The sequence below is a fragment of the Pan paniscus genome, chromosome 11 (genome assembly GCF_029289425.2).
Source record: "Pan paniscus chromosome 11, NHGRI_mPanPan1-v2.0_pri, whole genome shotgun sequence".
NCBI classification, from domain to species: Eukaryota; Metazoa; Chordata; class Mammalia; order Primates; family Hominidae; genus Pan; species Pan paniscus.
In genome coordinates this window covers 47,002,573-47,017,373 of record NC_073260.2, presented here as the reverse complement: position 1 = coordinate 47,017,373, position 14,801 = coordinate 47,002,573, and the positions used below count along the sequence as shown (strand labels likewise).

The following is a 14,801-nucleotide window of genomic DNA, read 5'->3' as shown; positions in this document are numbered from 1 at the left end:
CTTTTTTGTATTTTTAGTAGAGTTGGGGTTTCACTGTGTTAGCCAGGATGGTCTCAGTCTCCTGACCTCGTGATCTGCCCTCCTCGGCCTCCCAAAGTGCTGGGATTACAGGTGTGAGACACCACACCCAGCCAGATTCCTTGTTTTGAATTGCTAAATTTGTTTTTGTTTTTTGAAACAGGATCTCACTCTGACACCCAGGCTGGTGTGCAGTGGCATGATGTCATTTCACTGCAATGTCCACTTGCTAGGCTCAGATGATCCTCCCACCTCATCCTCCCAAGTAGCTGGGACTACAGGCATGCACCACCATGCCCGGTTACTTTTTCTATTTTTAGTAGAGATGGAGTTTCACCATGTTGCCCAGGCTGGTCTAGAACTCCTGGGCTCAAACGATCAGCCCACCTCAGCCTCCCAAAGTGCTGGTATTACAGGTGTAATCCACCATGCCAGGCCAGAATTGCTAAATTTGAATTGCAATTTTATTATTTGCTAAGGCTGTTCTTTGAGAATTAAAATGTATTTTCTTTTATTCATTTAGGAGGAGATACAAATTGAAACTCCAGAGCTCTGAAAAAGGAAGGGTTTTCAATCTCTTAAACTGTGCAAGAAGTGAAACAAGTAATTACCATGTCTTTATATTAACCCCAGTCAGGAGCTTGTTCTCTCTACTTTTGCCAGTCAGTTCCTGCCACACATTAACTTTTTCCTGGGAGCCTTCAACTACTTCTCCAGGTCCTTACCAGATGTGAAAGTTATGGTATCTGTGCTTATACAGTTTTTCATAGTCACTGCCGCTTTAGCATTTTATTTCTTCCTTGTGTTAGAGTGAGTTGTTTGATCTTCTCTTTATTAAATTATTCAAATAACTGTTTTATTGAGATAAGTCACATTCAATACAATTCATCTTTTTAAAGTATATAATTTAATTAATTAATTAATTAATTAATTTATTTATTTTTAGAGACGGGGTCTCACTCTATTGCCACGGTGGAGTGCAGAAGCATGATCATGGCTCACTGCAACCTTGGTCTCCAGGGCTCAAGCAATCTTTTTGCTTCAGCCTCTTGAATAGCTAAGACTGCAGGCATGCACCACCATGCCTGGCTAATTTTTAATTTTTTTGTAGAGACAGGGTTTCACTGTGTTGCCTAGGCCAGTCTTGAACTTCTGGCCTCAAGCAATTCTCCCACCTTGGTCTCCCAGAGCACTAGGATTACAGATATGAGCCACTGCACCCAGCCTAAAGTATACAATTTAATAGTACTTAGTGTTTTTGCATTTGTACAACCATCACCACAGTCAATTTTGGAACATTTTCATTACTCCAAAAAAGAAACCATATACCCATTAGCAGTTACTTCTCACTTTCCCCCATTCCCATGATCCCCAGCTCTAGGCAACCAATAGTCTTTGTCTCCATAGATTTCCCAGTTCTGGACATTTCATAAAGATGGAATCATACAATTTGTGTCTTTTTACGACTGACTTCTTTCACTGAGCATAATGTTTTCAAGGTTATCCATGTTGTAGCGTATGTCAGTGCTTCGTTACTTTTTATTGCTGAATAATATTCCACTGTATGGATATATCACATTTTGTGTATCCATTGATGGACATTTGCGTGGTTTCTACCTTTGGATATGGCTGAATAATATTCCACGAAATGGATATACCACATTTTGTTTATCCATTGATGGACATGTGGGTGATTTCTACCTTGTGGATAATGCTGCTGTGGACATTTATATGCAAATTTTGGTGTGAACATGTGTGTTCAGTTCTATTGGGTATATAGTTAGGAATGGAATCGCTGGGTTATATGTAACTAAGCTTTTTTTTTTTTTTTTTTTTTTTGATATGGACTTTTGCTCTTGTTGCCCAGGCTGGAGTGCAATGGCGTGGTCTTGGCTCACCGCAACTTCTGCCTCTTGGGTTTAGGCAATTCTCCTGCCTCAGCCTCGCAAGTAGCCGGGATTACAGGCATGTGCCACCATGCCTGGCTAATTATTTTGTATTTTTAGTAGAGATGGGGTTTCTCCATGTTGGTCAGGCTGGTCTCAAACTCCCGACCTCAGGTGATCCACCTAACTCGGCCTTCCAAAGTGCTGGGATTACAGGTGTGAGCTAATGCGCCCGACCATATGTAACTAACTTTTTAAAGAACTTCCATACTGCTTTTCTAAGCAGCTGCAGTATTTACACTCCTTCCAAAGGTGTATGAAGGCTCCAATTTTTCCACATCTTGCCAACACTTGTTATTTGTCTGCCTTTTGATTTCAGCTATCCTAGTGAGCACATAGTAATATCTCATTTATTTGCATTTCCCTAATGGCTCATAAATTTTAAATTGCTCTAGGTTAGGAATTGTCTTATCTTTGTTTTCTAAAACACCTATAGTATTTTCCACGTATTAACTCTTAATGTTTGAATTTATATCCTGTATTTAAAAATTGCAAGAAAAGGGAGGTGGGCCTTAAGATTTTTTTTTAACCTCTGTTGAAAATGTGCTTTGCCCATATTGTGGCATCATAGTTGCACATTGTACTTTGTTTATTGATCCCTTATTGCCAAGCCCTATATAAGAAAGGACTTGATGAATGTTGATTAGACGAATGAATGGAGTTTTCTTCATATTCATCCTGGATTCTTGAGGTTGTCCCTGGGAACAGGTCGGCGTTCTGGTTCTGATAATGTTAATAATTCCTCAAAGATATAAAGAGCATTAAAGACTTCACTTTAAACTGGTATTTCCAGAAAAAAAGACTTGCAAGCTTGAAAACTGTTTCTGAAGTATAGTTTGACTTGTCTGTCTGTTGCATATTGTCAGAATTGTTATCATTTGTATAGGCAGCCCTAGATTGGTATTTGTCCCTTATCTGAGAAATTCTATGAAACATTAGCATGGTATATCAAGAGAGTTCATCACAGCAGTTAGATAATCATCATTGTAAGGCACACTTACAATACTTAAAAATAATACATTAACGAAAAAGTGATTTTTAAGGTTTTAAAGAAGATGTTAAAACCTGTCATTCAAATTATAAAGGAACTGTATTCAATTTTAGCTTATGTAGATATTGGCTGATAAGCATAAAGTGTTTAGTATTATCTTTAGAACTTTATTTTGCCAACACTAATTTAATCTTGCAAACAAAGCAGTTATTTCTTTGCAAATCATTTTGTAACAAAGAGGCCTTTCTATGGTTGTATTTTTACAAAAACATTTATCCCAGTTAAAATGGAACACAATAACATTGTTTTGGATAGTTGCTGAAATCTGCTAAAATAAAAATTGCAATGAGATAGTTTGGTGTTTTTTAGTTGTCCAAATACAGCTTTATAATTTTGTTGTTTTGGTATTCTGAGGCAAAAAGATTAGTTAATTTTGTGAATCTGTATGCCTTGGGTCCTTAGTACCTGGATGGCCTCTTACAAATCAAAAATATCATTCTATGTGCTATGTGGTGAGCTAGGGGGATGGATGTCATAATGGTGAGATCACAAATACCAGTGTGAAAGCTTTCCTGAAGAAGAGGTCAGAGAAAATGGTCTATTCCTTAAATGAATGCTTGTTACATTAATATACCTTCCTGTCATTTAAATATTGTCCTCAGAGTGATCAAAAAGGTCATGGCCTGTGGGTCTTTACTGCTAATGCTACTTCCTTCCTCATTTTTAGAAAAATTACTGTTAATAGAAATGATACACTCACTTTCTTTAACATGATATTTCTATATTTAAAAAGAGCATAAGAAACCATTAACGTTTATGATTCCCACTTGTCATTCTAATTTATATTTTTAAAGATTTACATTATTTTGAGTAAGTTCTAATCCTATGAAATGATGCAGATGTCACCAACAACTTAAATTCAATTCTGATCTTATACATAATTCTAAATATATTACTTTGAGTAATACATGTTTACTTAGATTTACTATATTAAGTATAGGTTTTGTGAAGTCGTAAGTGTATACCTATATAGTTTCTTGCTATTCTTGATTTTCATAATAATGAAGGTCAAAGTGCCCTTCTGCTCCTTCTTGTTCTGGGCTCTCATGAGCATTGTCAGGATCATCGTGATCTTCACTTTCATCATCATCATCTGGAAATCTCCTGAAAACTTGGGTCTTTAGTTGTATTGTTTGACCATTAGTGCTTCTTTGTTCACCATAATAAATAGTGTGTATATGAGGGAAGCAGAAGAAGATGTATGAGCTTATTGGTTCTTTTAGTTTATTTTGGTCCACACGAATGTATGTTAAATGGTGGTAATGTAGTGGGTCAATAGAAGGACACATCACTGTAAGATTCATCTCTGAAAGAAATAAATTAAAAATTAATCTTGTATTATAGTATAATCCATAGTTATAGCCATAATTCTATGTTAGATTTTATATTGTATGGGATATAATTCTGTTAATTAAAATATTTATAAATTGAATTAGGTTTCCTTTTCATATTAATCAAATAATAAAAAGAAAATTAAATTATGAGTTTTATATTAACAAAATATATATGGCTTCATTGGCTTTTCTGATTAATAAATTCCTAGTAGAACAATCTCAAAAAAAAATTATCTACAATCCCACTACTTAGGATACTCATATTTCTTCATATACTCTATTATTTCTCTCTTTTATATATATACATATATAAAACTGACAATTTATACATATATATAAAAATATATATATATAAAATTATATATTTCTTCTTTTTTTCTTTTTTTTTTTCCTATTGCAAGGAGAAAAGGAAACATTGTGGAGAAAGTGAGTAAACTCAGAATATGCTCTGTATAAATTGTCAGTTATATATATGTATAAATTATCAGTTATATATATAAAAGAGAGAATATATATTTTTTATATATAAATAAATATATTAAATATATATATATATATATATATATATTTTTTTTTTTTAAGACAGAGTTTTGCTCTGTCACCCAGGCCAGAAAGCAGTGGCATGATCTCAGCTCACTGCAACCTCCGATTCCTGGGTTCAAGCAACTCTCATGCCTCGGCCTCTTAAGTAGCTGGGAGTACAGGCACATGCCACCATGCTTGGCTAATTTTTCTATTTTTGGTAGAGATGGGACTTCACTATATTGACCAGGCTGATCTCGAACTCCTGGCCTCAAGTGATCCACCCCACCCGCCTTAGCCTCCCAAAGTGCTCTGATTACAGGCATGAGCCACCACGCCCAGCCTATTTCTCAATATTTAAGGCAATAAAATTTAATAAAAAGGACTATAAACTGAATAGCACACATTTCTCTGGGGCAGATTTCTGCCATTCCCTTAAGCAACTTCAAAACAACTATTTTCAGCAATGTCTAAAGCATAGCTTATTGAATATTTTTTTCTTTAAAAGATCAGGATTCCATTCTTTCTCTCTTCAAAACACAATAAAAGTCTACATACTTTCTATTTCATTATTTTGTAGGTATAGGTGTTCCAAATTTCTTGGAATATAGAATGCTTGCTTCAATTTGTTGTGTCCAACACTGAGTTCTACAATGTTGGGAAGATTAAAAATATTATATGGGATGTCTTGTAGTTTGTTGTGTGACATTCTTAGAGTACGAAGTTTTGGAAGTTTGTCGAAGTATTTTTCGGGTATAGAAGAAATTGAATTATTTTCTAAAGACAGATACATAAGTGAAGAAGGCAAACCAGGAGGCATTGATTCTAATCTGTTATTGCAGAGGTTGAGCTGCATTAGTTTTTCCATTTTGGCAAAGATTTTGTCTTTTAGCAGAGAATCATGAAGATAATTATAACAGAGATCAAGCATGGTCAAGTTTACTAGCCCATCCATAGCATTTGCCTGCAGTTTGGAGATTTCATTGTAACCAAGAAGGAGTCTTTCCAGAGATTTAGGAAGAGGAAATGGAAATTCTTCTAAATTATTATGCTCTAGATGAAGTTGTAGTAGATTTGGAAGCTTAGCAAACACACCATAATCAATCTTTTGAGATTTAATTTTGTTGTGGCTGAGGTTAATTTCTTTAAGATGAGTTGCATTGATGAATGAATTTGCAGTCACAGCCTCAATTTCATTGAACTGAAGGTAGAGTTGCTGAATGTGCATCAGAATATTTGGGATAGCCTTGAGTTTGCGATTATCACAGTACATTGATGATGGAAAGTTAGTTGGACAGAAGCATTCACTGACACAGCCTAAAGTATACTGATGAAAAGGAACTCCGTAGTCTACATTTTGACGAAATGGGAATCCTGTTTGGTAATCATCATCTGGCTCTTGGTCATAGTCTTCATCCCACTGATAAGTTTCATATTGGCAATGTACTTTGACTCCAAAAAAGAAGAAAATAACATATATTGGACTTAAAAAACCCATCTTCTTCTTTTTTTTTTTTTTTCCTATTGCAAGGAGAAAAGGAAACATTGTGGAGAAAGTGAGTAAACTCAGAATACGCTTTGTATAAATTCTCAGTTATATGAAATGTATTATACCTATGTCTATATATAAAAGAATATCCAGAAAGAATGGGCAGTGCTCAAACCAAAATTTTTTTCTTTCTTTTTTTGTGACAGTGTCTCCTCTGTCACCCAGGCTGGAGTGCAGTGGCACAATCTCGGCTCACTGCAACTTCTGCCTCCCAGGCTCCCAGGTTCAAGCAATTCTCATGCCTCAGCCTCCGGAGTAGCTGGGACTACAGGTGCATGCCACTATGCCCAGCTTATTTTTGTATTTTTTAGTAGAGACAAGGTTTCGTTGTGTTGCCCAAGCTGGTCTCAAACTCCTGACCTCAAGGGATCCTCTGGCCTCGGCCTCACAAAGTGCTGGGATTACAGGTGTGAGCCACCACGCCTGGCCTCAAACCAAAATTAATGTTTAAGTACAAATGAAGTGAATTTTTTTTTCTTTTTTATTTTTATTTTTATTTTTTTTTTTTTGAGATGGAGTCTTGCCTTGTCACCCAGGGTGGAGTGCAGTGGCGCAGGCTTGGCTCACTGCAGGCTCCACCTCCCCAGTTCAAGTGATTCTCCTGCCTCAGCCTCCCAAGTATCTGGGACTACAGGCGCGTGCCACCACGCTTGGCTAATTTTTGTATTGTTAGTAGAGACTGGGTTTCTCCATCTTGGCCAGGCTGGTCTCTAACTCCTGATCTCAGGTGATCCACCCACCTCAGCCTCTCAAAGTGCTGGGATTACAGGCGTGAGCCACTGCGCCTGGCCAAGATTTTTTTTTTTTTTAAGTCACATATTACACTGAACTTGAGTCAAAAGTCTGGTATACTAGACTTTCTACTAAGTAACCATCTTTTAAGAGTCCCAGTTTCTCTTGCTTACTAGGGTATAGATCTATGATAATAGCATGACATCACTCAACTACAGTCTGATCCCTCCACTGTAAATGCTGTGTGTTCTTTGGAATTACCTGATCCTTTAATGATGGTCACTGCCTGGGGGAGGAAAGACCTTTATTTTAGTTAGAGAGCTTTTGCCTGGGAGATTCTACAACTTCTATTTGCTGATACCTTTTTCTGCCCTTCAGAAGAACGTGAAATGCTCCCTTTTATGTGATAACTTCAGATATTTAGAAATAGTATTCATGTTTCCTTTTAATATTTTCTGTCCAAAACTAACAGCACCATCAAATTTTCCTCATGAAACAGTTTCCAGAATCCAATTATTTAGTCTCCGACTCTGCTTGAATAACTACTTTAAATCCTAAAGACATACAGTGTTTACATTCTACAAAGTTCAAGTGTCTTTACATTTTTCTTCCTAGCTTCCTTTTTTCCATTAATATATTTAAGTTTTAGATACAAAAATATTATTAAAAACACACTGTCCTTGTCTCCCAGGTGTTTAAAGTCTTGTGGAGAATCAAATACACGTGCAGTAGAATGCAGGAGGAGGATATTGTGTGGAAAAGAATTGCAAGAGGGCATACTTCACAATGAACACTCAGTGCTGAAACTTGAAGTTCTAGGGAAGGGTCAATTATGTCCCAGATGACATAATTGATGTTCAGAAGCCTGAAACCTATATTTCATTTCTGTCACTTAACATATCTGCCTCTTGCCTCATCAATAAAATAAGAATTGCAATTATAGCTGAATTATACCTTGGCTGCTTATCTTGTATGTTGCCTTGTGTCTTTTTTTTTTTTTTTTTTTGAGATGGAGTCTTGCTCTGTTGCCCAGGCTGGAGTGCAGTGGTGCGATCTCGGCTCACTGCAGCCACTACCTCCTGGGTTTAAGCAATTCTCCTGCCTCAGCCTCCCCAGTAGCTGGGATTACAGGTGCACTCCACCACACCCGGCTAATTTTTGTATTTTTAGTAGAGATGGAGTTTCACCATGTTGACCAGGCTGCTCTCGAACTCCTGACCTCATGATCCACCCACCTTGGGCTCCCAAAGTGCTGGGATTACGGGCGTGAGCCACTGCATCCAGCCTCCTTGTGTCATATCTTGCCTGCTTATCCACCTGGTCGTTGTTAGCATTGTATGAGCTATGCATGTACAAGTACTTTGCACGTTGAAAACTGCTATCCAGATGAAATGAATGTATCATTTAGGAAAAAGGTTTTTAAAAATCCTACCTCTTTTATTCTGAGACCTTTCTACTTTTCCCACCCAGGGTTTCATGAGAGAATGAGTTTCCAAACAAATTGTTGCATATAATGAAATGACTTATCTCCTATTCATCTAGAATGGTTCTAGCTATTTTTCATCATTGGTATAATTGAGAGAATAGTTACTTAAGTTATTTTCTTTGACAGAACCCCATTTGAGAAAGGTTAAGAAACATCTCAATTTCTTCTACTTTTCTTGTCAGAAATTATAAATGTAACTATTGTGTGTATTTGGAATTTGAAGTAGTTATTCAGGTAGAGTCAGAGACCCTTGAGCTCTTTTCCTGCAGTGATACTTTCCTTCATTCTTCCTCACCATTTGCTCCCATGCACCCGCATCCTGGGTTTTGTCTTTTCTATTACTGGAACCCTTCATACTCTTCATTTTGAGTATTCCGCGCTCAGACCACTATCTCTATGTAGTAACTCCAGCTGCAATAATTCTCCAATTTCCGTGGAACCTCAGCTATATTGATTCTACTGTTTTTCACTGTCGCTCATCCATACCTCCCAACATTGTCAGTTCCTTCTTACCAACTTAGACCCCATAGTTCATCACTATCGTTGCTCTTTTGCACATGCCCTAAACTTTCTGGCTCCTTCAATCTGCCAAACTCCAACTCTGGTTACTCCAATTCTCCACCTACTCACAGCCTGACTGTCACAGCTGAATGTAACTAAAGAAAAACAGGAGCATGGTGACTGGTCTCACTCTCGATTCAAGACCACTAACCTCAAGTGCTGTCCTGCTGCATTTCCTTAGACCATCCTCCTTCCCTGTCTTCTACGCTACTGTTTTGTAACTTTCCTCTCTGAAGCCTCTAATACCTTATTCCCCATTATTGTTTTTGGGTGATGACCTTGCTTCTTTTTTTTAAGTCAAGAAAATAGGATCAAGATATCATTTATTTCTATTTTCTTATATGTATCCCTACCTACAAGAAAATGCCAAAATAGCAATGGTTTGGGTTTTGTTTTTGTTTTTTTTTTTTTTAACAATATGTGCTTTTGAAACTCATGATGTTTCTTTGTGCAACTCTATATTACATCCATTTTTCTTTCTTTTCTGTGAGATTCATGGAAGATGTGGCATTTGACCTAGACTTTGAAGGAGTGTTGAGGTTCTCATAGAGGGAAGTGAGGAAGAAGATCTCTGGCTAGAAGAGATGAGCAAAAACATAGAAGCAACAGATGGTGATGTGTTTGGGAAATGTGGTTGGTTAACTCTTGAAGGAGCAAAATAAGACTATTAAATCCAGATCTGAAGGGATTAGCCTAACTTTTTTTTTCTGAGACAGTCTCACTCTGTCACCCAGGCTGGAGCGCAGTGGTGCACTCTTGGCTCACCCTCCATCTCCTGGGCTCAAGTGACTCTCTTACTTCAGCCTCCTGAGTAGCTGGGATTACAGATGAGTGCCACCACACCTGGCTAATTTTTTAATTTTTTGTAAAGACAGGATTTTGCCATGTTGCTCAGGCTGGTCGTGAACTTCTGGGCTCAACCAGTCTGCCCCCCTCAGCCTCCCAAAGTGCTGGGATTACAGGCATGAGCCACCACCCCCGGCCTTGGAGGGCCTAAATTCTGACCTAAGGAATTTGCACTCTGGGAATGAATGCCTAATTTAATGAATTAACATATTTGGGCTGTGATTTCACACTACAGTCAGTGTTCGTGGGTGAAAAAGTAGAGAATCTTGGAAGGAGGTAGATTTAAGGAGTTATGGTATCATACCAAAGGGCAGTGTTCAGAGCAGGCTCTCCTTGCTGGGCTGGAAGCTCCCAGTGGGTCTGCTTGGAAATGCTTATTCACCTAGTGTACTCTACTACTTTACTGTATGTAAACATGCTTAGTGAAGCACTTTACAAATATTAGTAGTTAGTTTGATTGGGTTACATCAGTTTACCATTGTCCTGAATTATTTCTAGTGATGAGGCACTATGCTAAGTTGGTGGAGAATACAGAAATGAAGACGTGAAGCCATAGTCCCTTCTGTAAAGAGCAAACAGCTTAGTGGAGGAGAGAGATACAACAAAGTGAACCCTAATCTAAGGCAGAGGGTAATATCCGTTATAGCAGAGATAGGCAATGCTGTGGGGCCAGTGGCTTACCTCAGCCTTACGGAGACAGGAAAGTCTTTTGTAGACATCATTTGACCCAGACTTTGGGAGATTAATAGGAATGGATATAGAATATTCTATACATTTTATACTCATTGATGATATTTTATGTATAATTTTATAATATTTTATTGTACTTATAGTATAACATATTAACTTTTTTTTTTTTTGGAGACAGAGTCTCATGCTGTCACCCAGGCTGGAGTGCAGTGGCACAATCTCGGCTCACTGCAACCTCCGCCTCCCAGGCTCAAGTGATTCTTGTGCCTCAGCCTCCTGAGTAGCTGGGATTACAGGCGTGCACCACCACGACTGGCTACATTTTTTTGTATTTTTAGTTAAGACGGGATTTTGCCATGTTGGCCAGCCTGGTCTCGAACTCCTGACCTCAGGTGATCCACCCACCTCAGCCTCCCAAAGTGCTGAGATTACAGGTGTGAGCCACCCACCTGGCTGAAAACTCAGCTTGAATTTTATCCCTTTGTTGAGAACATTAGCTAATCATCAGTTATCAACCTTACATTTGAGAATTAGAGTCTGTTGTTCAACAACTATGAAAAATTGTTGGGAAAAAAGAAGAAGGCCTTGAATCAAGACATGACTGGGGCGTCTCTGAAAATAAAGAGGTTTTTAATATTGTCTGCTTTCCGCCTTTGTGAGCACCTAAGAAGAAAGTCTTTCCTTGAGGAACAATTTCTCTTCTAAACCTGAACTTATCTTAAACATCCTTGTCCTCCTCCCTCCACGTTCCTAACCATGTAGTACAATCTTGTCCCACTCCCTTTGATTAAGTGCAGTTTTCTGTTTTGAAATCCATCCTGTTTTCATCTATATGCTCATTATTTTCTATGCCTCTTGCTCTTTCCCCAGGATAATTTCCCCTGTTACAACAATCTCTTATTTTATCCAAATTTTTCATTCCCCAACTAATCTCTTCTGAGTCATTTGCTAAGCATATTTTTGTTACTTCTGCTTTTCATACTCTACAATGTATGCCTTGTTCTCTATAGGATAACTCACAGCAATATTGTATAATTCATTGTTGATCATCTCATTTCCTAATATCTTTTAACAGAATCTAATACAATGCAGTGTTATAAGTGCTCAAAGGTGTGTTGAATGAATAAGTTAATAAGTTATAGGTTAAGGCTTGCTAGCAAATGCTTCTCTCTACTAATGTTGATTATTCCTAGGCATTTATTTCACTATGATAATTTCTTCAAATGAACATATTCATGAGAGCTTGACTGTTCCTTTTTCTATTGAATATTTCTTCATCACAATATACTGTATTCCTCACTTTCCTAGTACATCGTGTAGCAGGAAAAGAACAAATGTGAAAAAGAATGTTTGGAGCAAAGTAATATATATATATTACCAGTTTTCAATGTGAATTTTTCATATTATAGCAATAAAACCATCTGTGTCATAACATTTCTCTTACTTGGAGAAAAGCACTCTTGTGTTCATCAAGAAAAGTTTCAATTGAAATTACTAATGAGGTATAATTTACTTGTTCAGGAAAAGTTTAAAGTAAAATCCTCAACATTTTATTATGTTAAAGACATAATTGTTTTTATTTGTATGACATAGAAACTAGCATATAAGAAAGCAAATATTAGCATATAATTTAGATTTTTCCAAAAAAGTTCTAAATTTTAATTTTATAAAATTCTTTTGCTATTAAAAATACAACTACCTCAATTATTTTTAGCCATAATACATTTAAATCGTAATTAACTAAAACCCAAAGTAACTAGATCCTTCAATAGACTAGATAGAGCATCTGTATTTTCCCTTTGAGAAGGAAGTAAATGAAAAGAAAAACATTCTATATCAGGGATTTAGTCAGTAGAGAAATTTGGAGAAAATCTTGAGTGAAATTTGTACAAATGCCCATCAACCCCCCAACCGGAATCACTAGCATTGCTCAGCTGTATGCCTCAAAGGCATTAGCTGGTTCTTTGTTACTTATAATTCATAGAAAAAAAGAGACCTAAGGAAGTGAAAGAGATTGATTCCTTTAACCTGAGAATCTTTCCTTTCATTCAAAGTAAAAAAAATCTAAACAAAGATTTTTTATTGGGTAAATCTTAAATGAGAAAGTTAAACTCATTATACTACTTTATTTGAACATTTTGCCTAATCAAAAGTTTAACGTAACTTTTTTACCAGATTTTGCTTCCAAAAATTGTGCTTTTGTAATAGATGCAGTCTATTTTAATATTAAAAAATCCAATATACTTTTTAAATTTTAACAGTAGGAATACATTCTTAAAAAATTGAAAATTATTTTATTATCATACCTGTTCAATTTGCTTTAGTTTTCAGGGGTTGATGAATTTGTAAATCCTTTAAATGAATCAGAAATTCCTAAATTCTTTAACTGAGTCTCTTAAAAATCCACAGTAACTCTGTGTCCAGACAGGGCTGTCTCTTGAATTACTGTAGCAATTTAAGCAAATACAATCTTCTTGGAAAACACTTGGGTTGAATTAAAATTATGTATTTCTTTTCATTACATGAAACTTTGTGGATTCAAATTAAGATGCTTGTGTTCTTGGTCAGATTTATGTGGCTTACTTCTTTCTTTTCCCCTTAATTTTGGTTTGAGGTGTGGCAAGAATTTCCTCTAATGTGAAAGGCAAACAAAACTAAATGAAACAGCATGTACTGATTACTGTTTTTATTTTCATTTTCATGCCAAAGAATTCTTCAAATTAAGGCCCACTGTGACAGGGAACTCCAGAGTCTCAGCAACTTAAGGTGGAACTCAAAATTTCTTTTTTAATTTTTTGAGATGGAGTCTTGCTTTGCCGCCCAGGCCAGAGTATAGTGGTGCAACCTCGGCTCACCGCAACCTCCACCTCCCGGGTTCAAGCAATTCTCCTGTCTCAGCCTCCCAAGTAGCTGGGATTACAGGCATGAGCCACCATGCCTGGCTAATTTCTTGTATTTTTAGTAGAGATGGGGTTTCACCATGTTGGCCAGGCTGGTCTTGAACTCCTGACCTCAGGTGATCCTCCCGCCTCCACCTCCCAAATTGCTGGGATTACAGGCATGAGCCACCACGCCTGGCCTGGAACTCAAAATTTCTTGAGTCCCTTGGTTGTTCAACACCTAGGTTCATATCAGTACTTCTATTTGTTAAAACAAGAAATCAGGATTAGAAACATAACATTTCGCATTGTTTATTTTTAAAATGCACTTGATTGTCATTGCTTACACAGATTAACTATATGACTTTTCTATACAAAGGCTTACATCTTCATTTTTATCATCATTTTTATCAGCTATCTCATTTCTCCTCTTTTTGGCAGATGTACCCACTAGAATGACTTCTAATATCCTTTCAGATAAAATTAGTCAGTTGGTTGCACTCCAAAGGTGTATCTTCAATTTGCCTGTTTTTAGTATTGCACAAAATAATTCTGTAGTATTGAATAAAATGGGATGAAAAGCTTATGTTACTCAATAGCTATTGCCTTTATTTTGTAGATTTAGAAAATTTCTTCATTTCATAGAGCTATCTCTCCTGAATAGTAACAGTTAACTGTTTTTAATGTTTAATTTTTACACTGTTCTCATATTCTAAACAGAGAGTTGACTTGTGTCTTTTGGCAGTAGACTCGGAGTTCATTTTGGGGGGGAATTCTTTTAAGCTTTTACAAACTAATAAGATAAAGTGAATCCTGGAGTTCATTTTGTTTCCTCAAAAAAGTGTTTTCCATTAGCTTTTTACAAAGAACTCACAAGATTTATTTTGTTAAACTTTGCATTAAGAAAAGTATACAGTGTTTCAAGTGATGCTTTGGCAGTTGTAAAAATCTAGTCTATTATTTGAGACATTGGTATGAAAAACGTGGCAGACCACACTTTAGCCAAGATTCCATCTTGTTACTGATCTTTTCCATATGTTTTCTGTCAGTGTCTTTGTTCTTAAAACTCAGGCTTTCACTAAGGAAAAGAGAGCAAATCTGTGTACTTTTTCAAAAAATTGTTTTATAGGCCTTCACGGTCCTTTTGGAAGATTAACTGAAAATCAACAGCCTAATGTTTATATAAC

General features: G+C 36.6%; 2 protein-coding genes across 6 annotated transcripts in view; one reads left to right on the top strand and one right to left on the bottom strand.

Annotated features, from left to right (window-relative positions):
* CENPP (centromere protein P) overlaps positions 1-14,801 on the top strand; it is a 295,833-nt gene that overhangs the window by 86,685 nt on the left and 194,347 nt on the right. The gene's annotated exons all lie outside the window — the stretch shown is intronic.
* OMD (osteomodulin) lies at positions 1,245-13,374 on the bottom strand. The gene is made up of 3 exons (XM_008959973.5): positions 13,042-13,374; positions 5,430-6,392; positions 1,245-4,321 (listed from the first exon to the last, which is right to left on the bottom strand). Exons 2-3 carry the CDS (start codon positions 6,367-6,369, stop codon positions 3,996-3,998), a joined length of 1,266 nt encoding a protein of 421 aa, XP_008958221.3. The 5' UTR covers positions 6,370-6,392; positions 13,042-13,374; the 3' UTR covers positions 1,245-3,995.

Excerpts from the sequence above, each read along its gene's own strand:
- OMD (XM_008959973.5), bottom strand. The coding sequence starts at position 6,369 with ATGGGTTTTTTAAGTCCAATATATGTTATTTTCTTCTTTTTTGGAGTC. Across the intron at positions 4,322-5,429 it reads ACAAAATAATGAAATAGAAA|AGATGAATCTTACAGTGATG; the intron begins GTATGTAGACTT and ends TATTTCTTTCAG.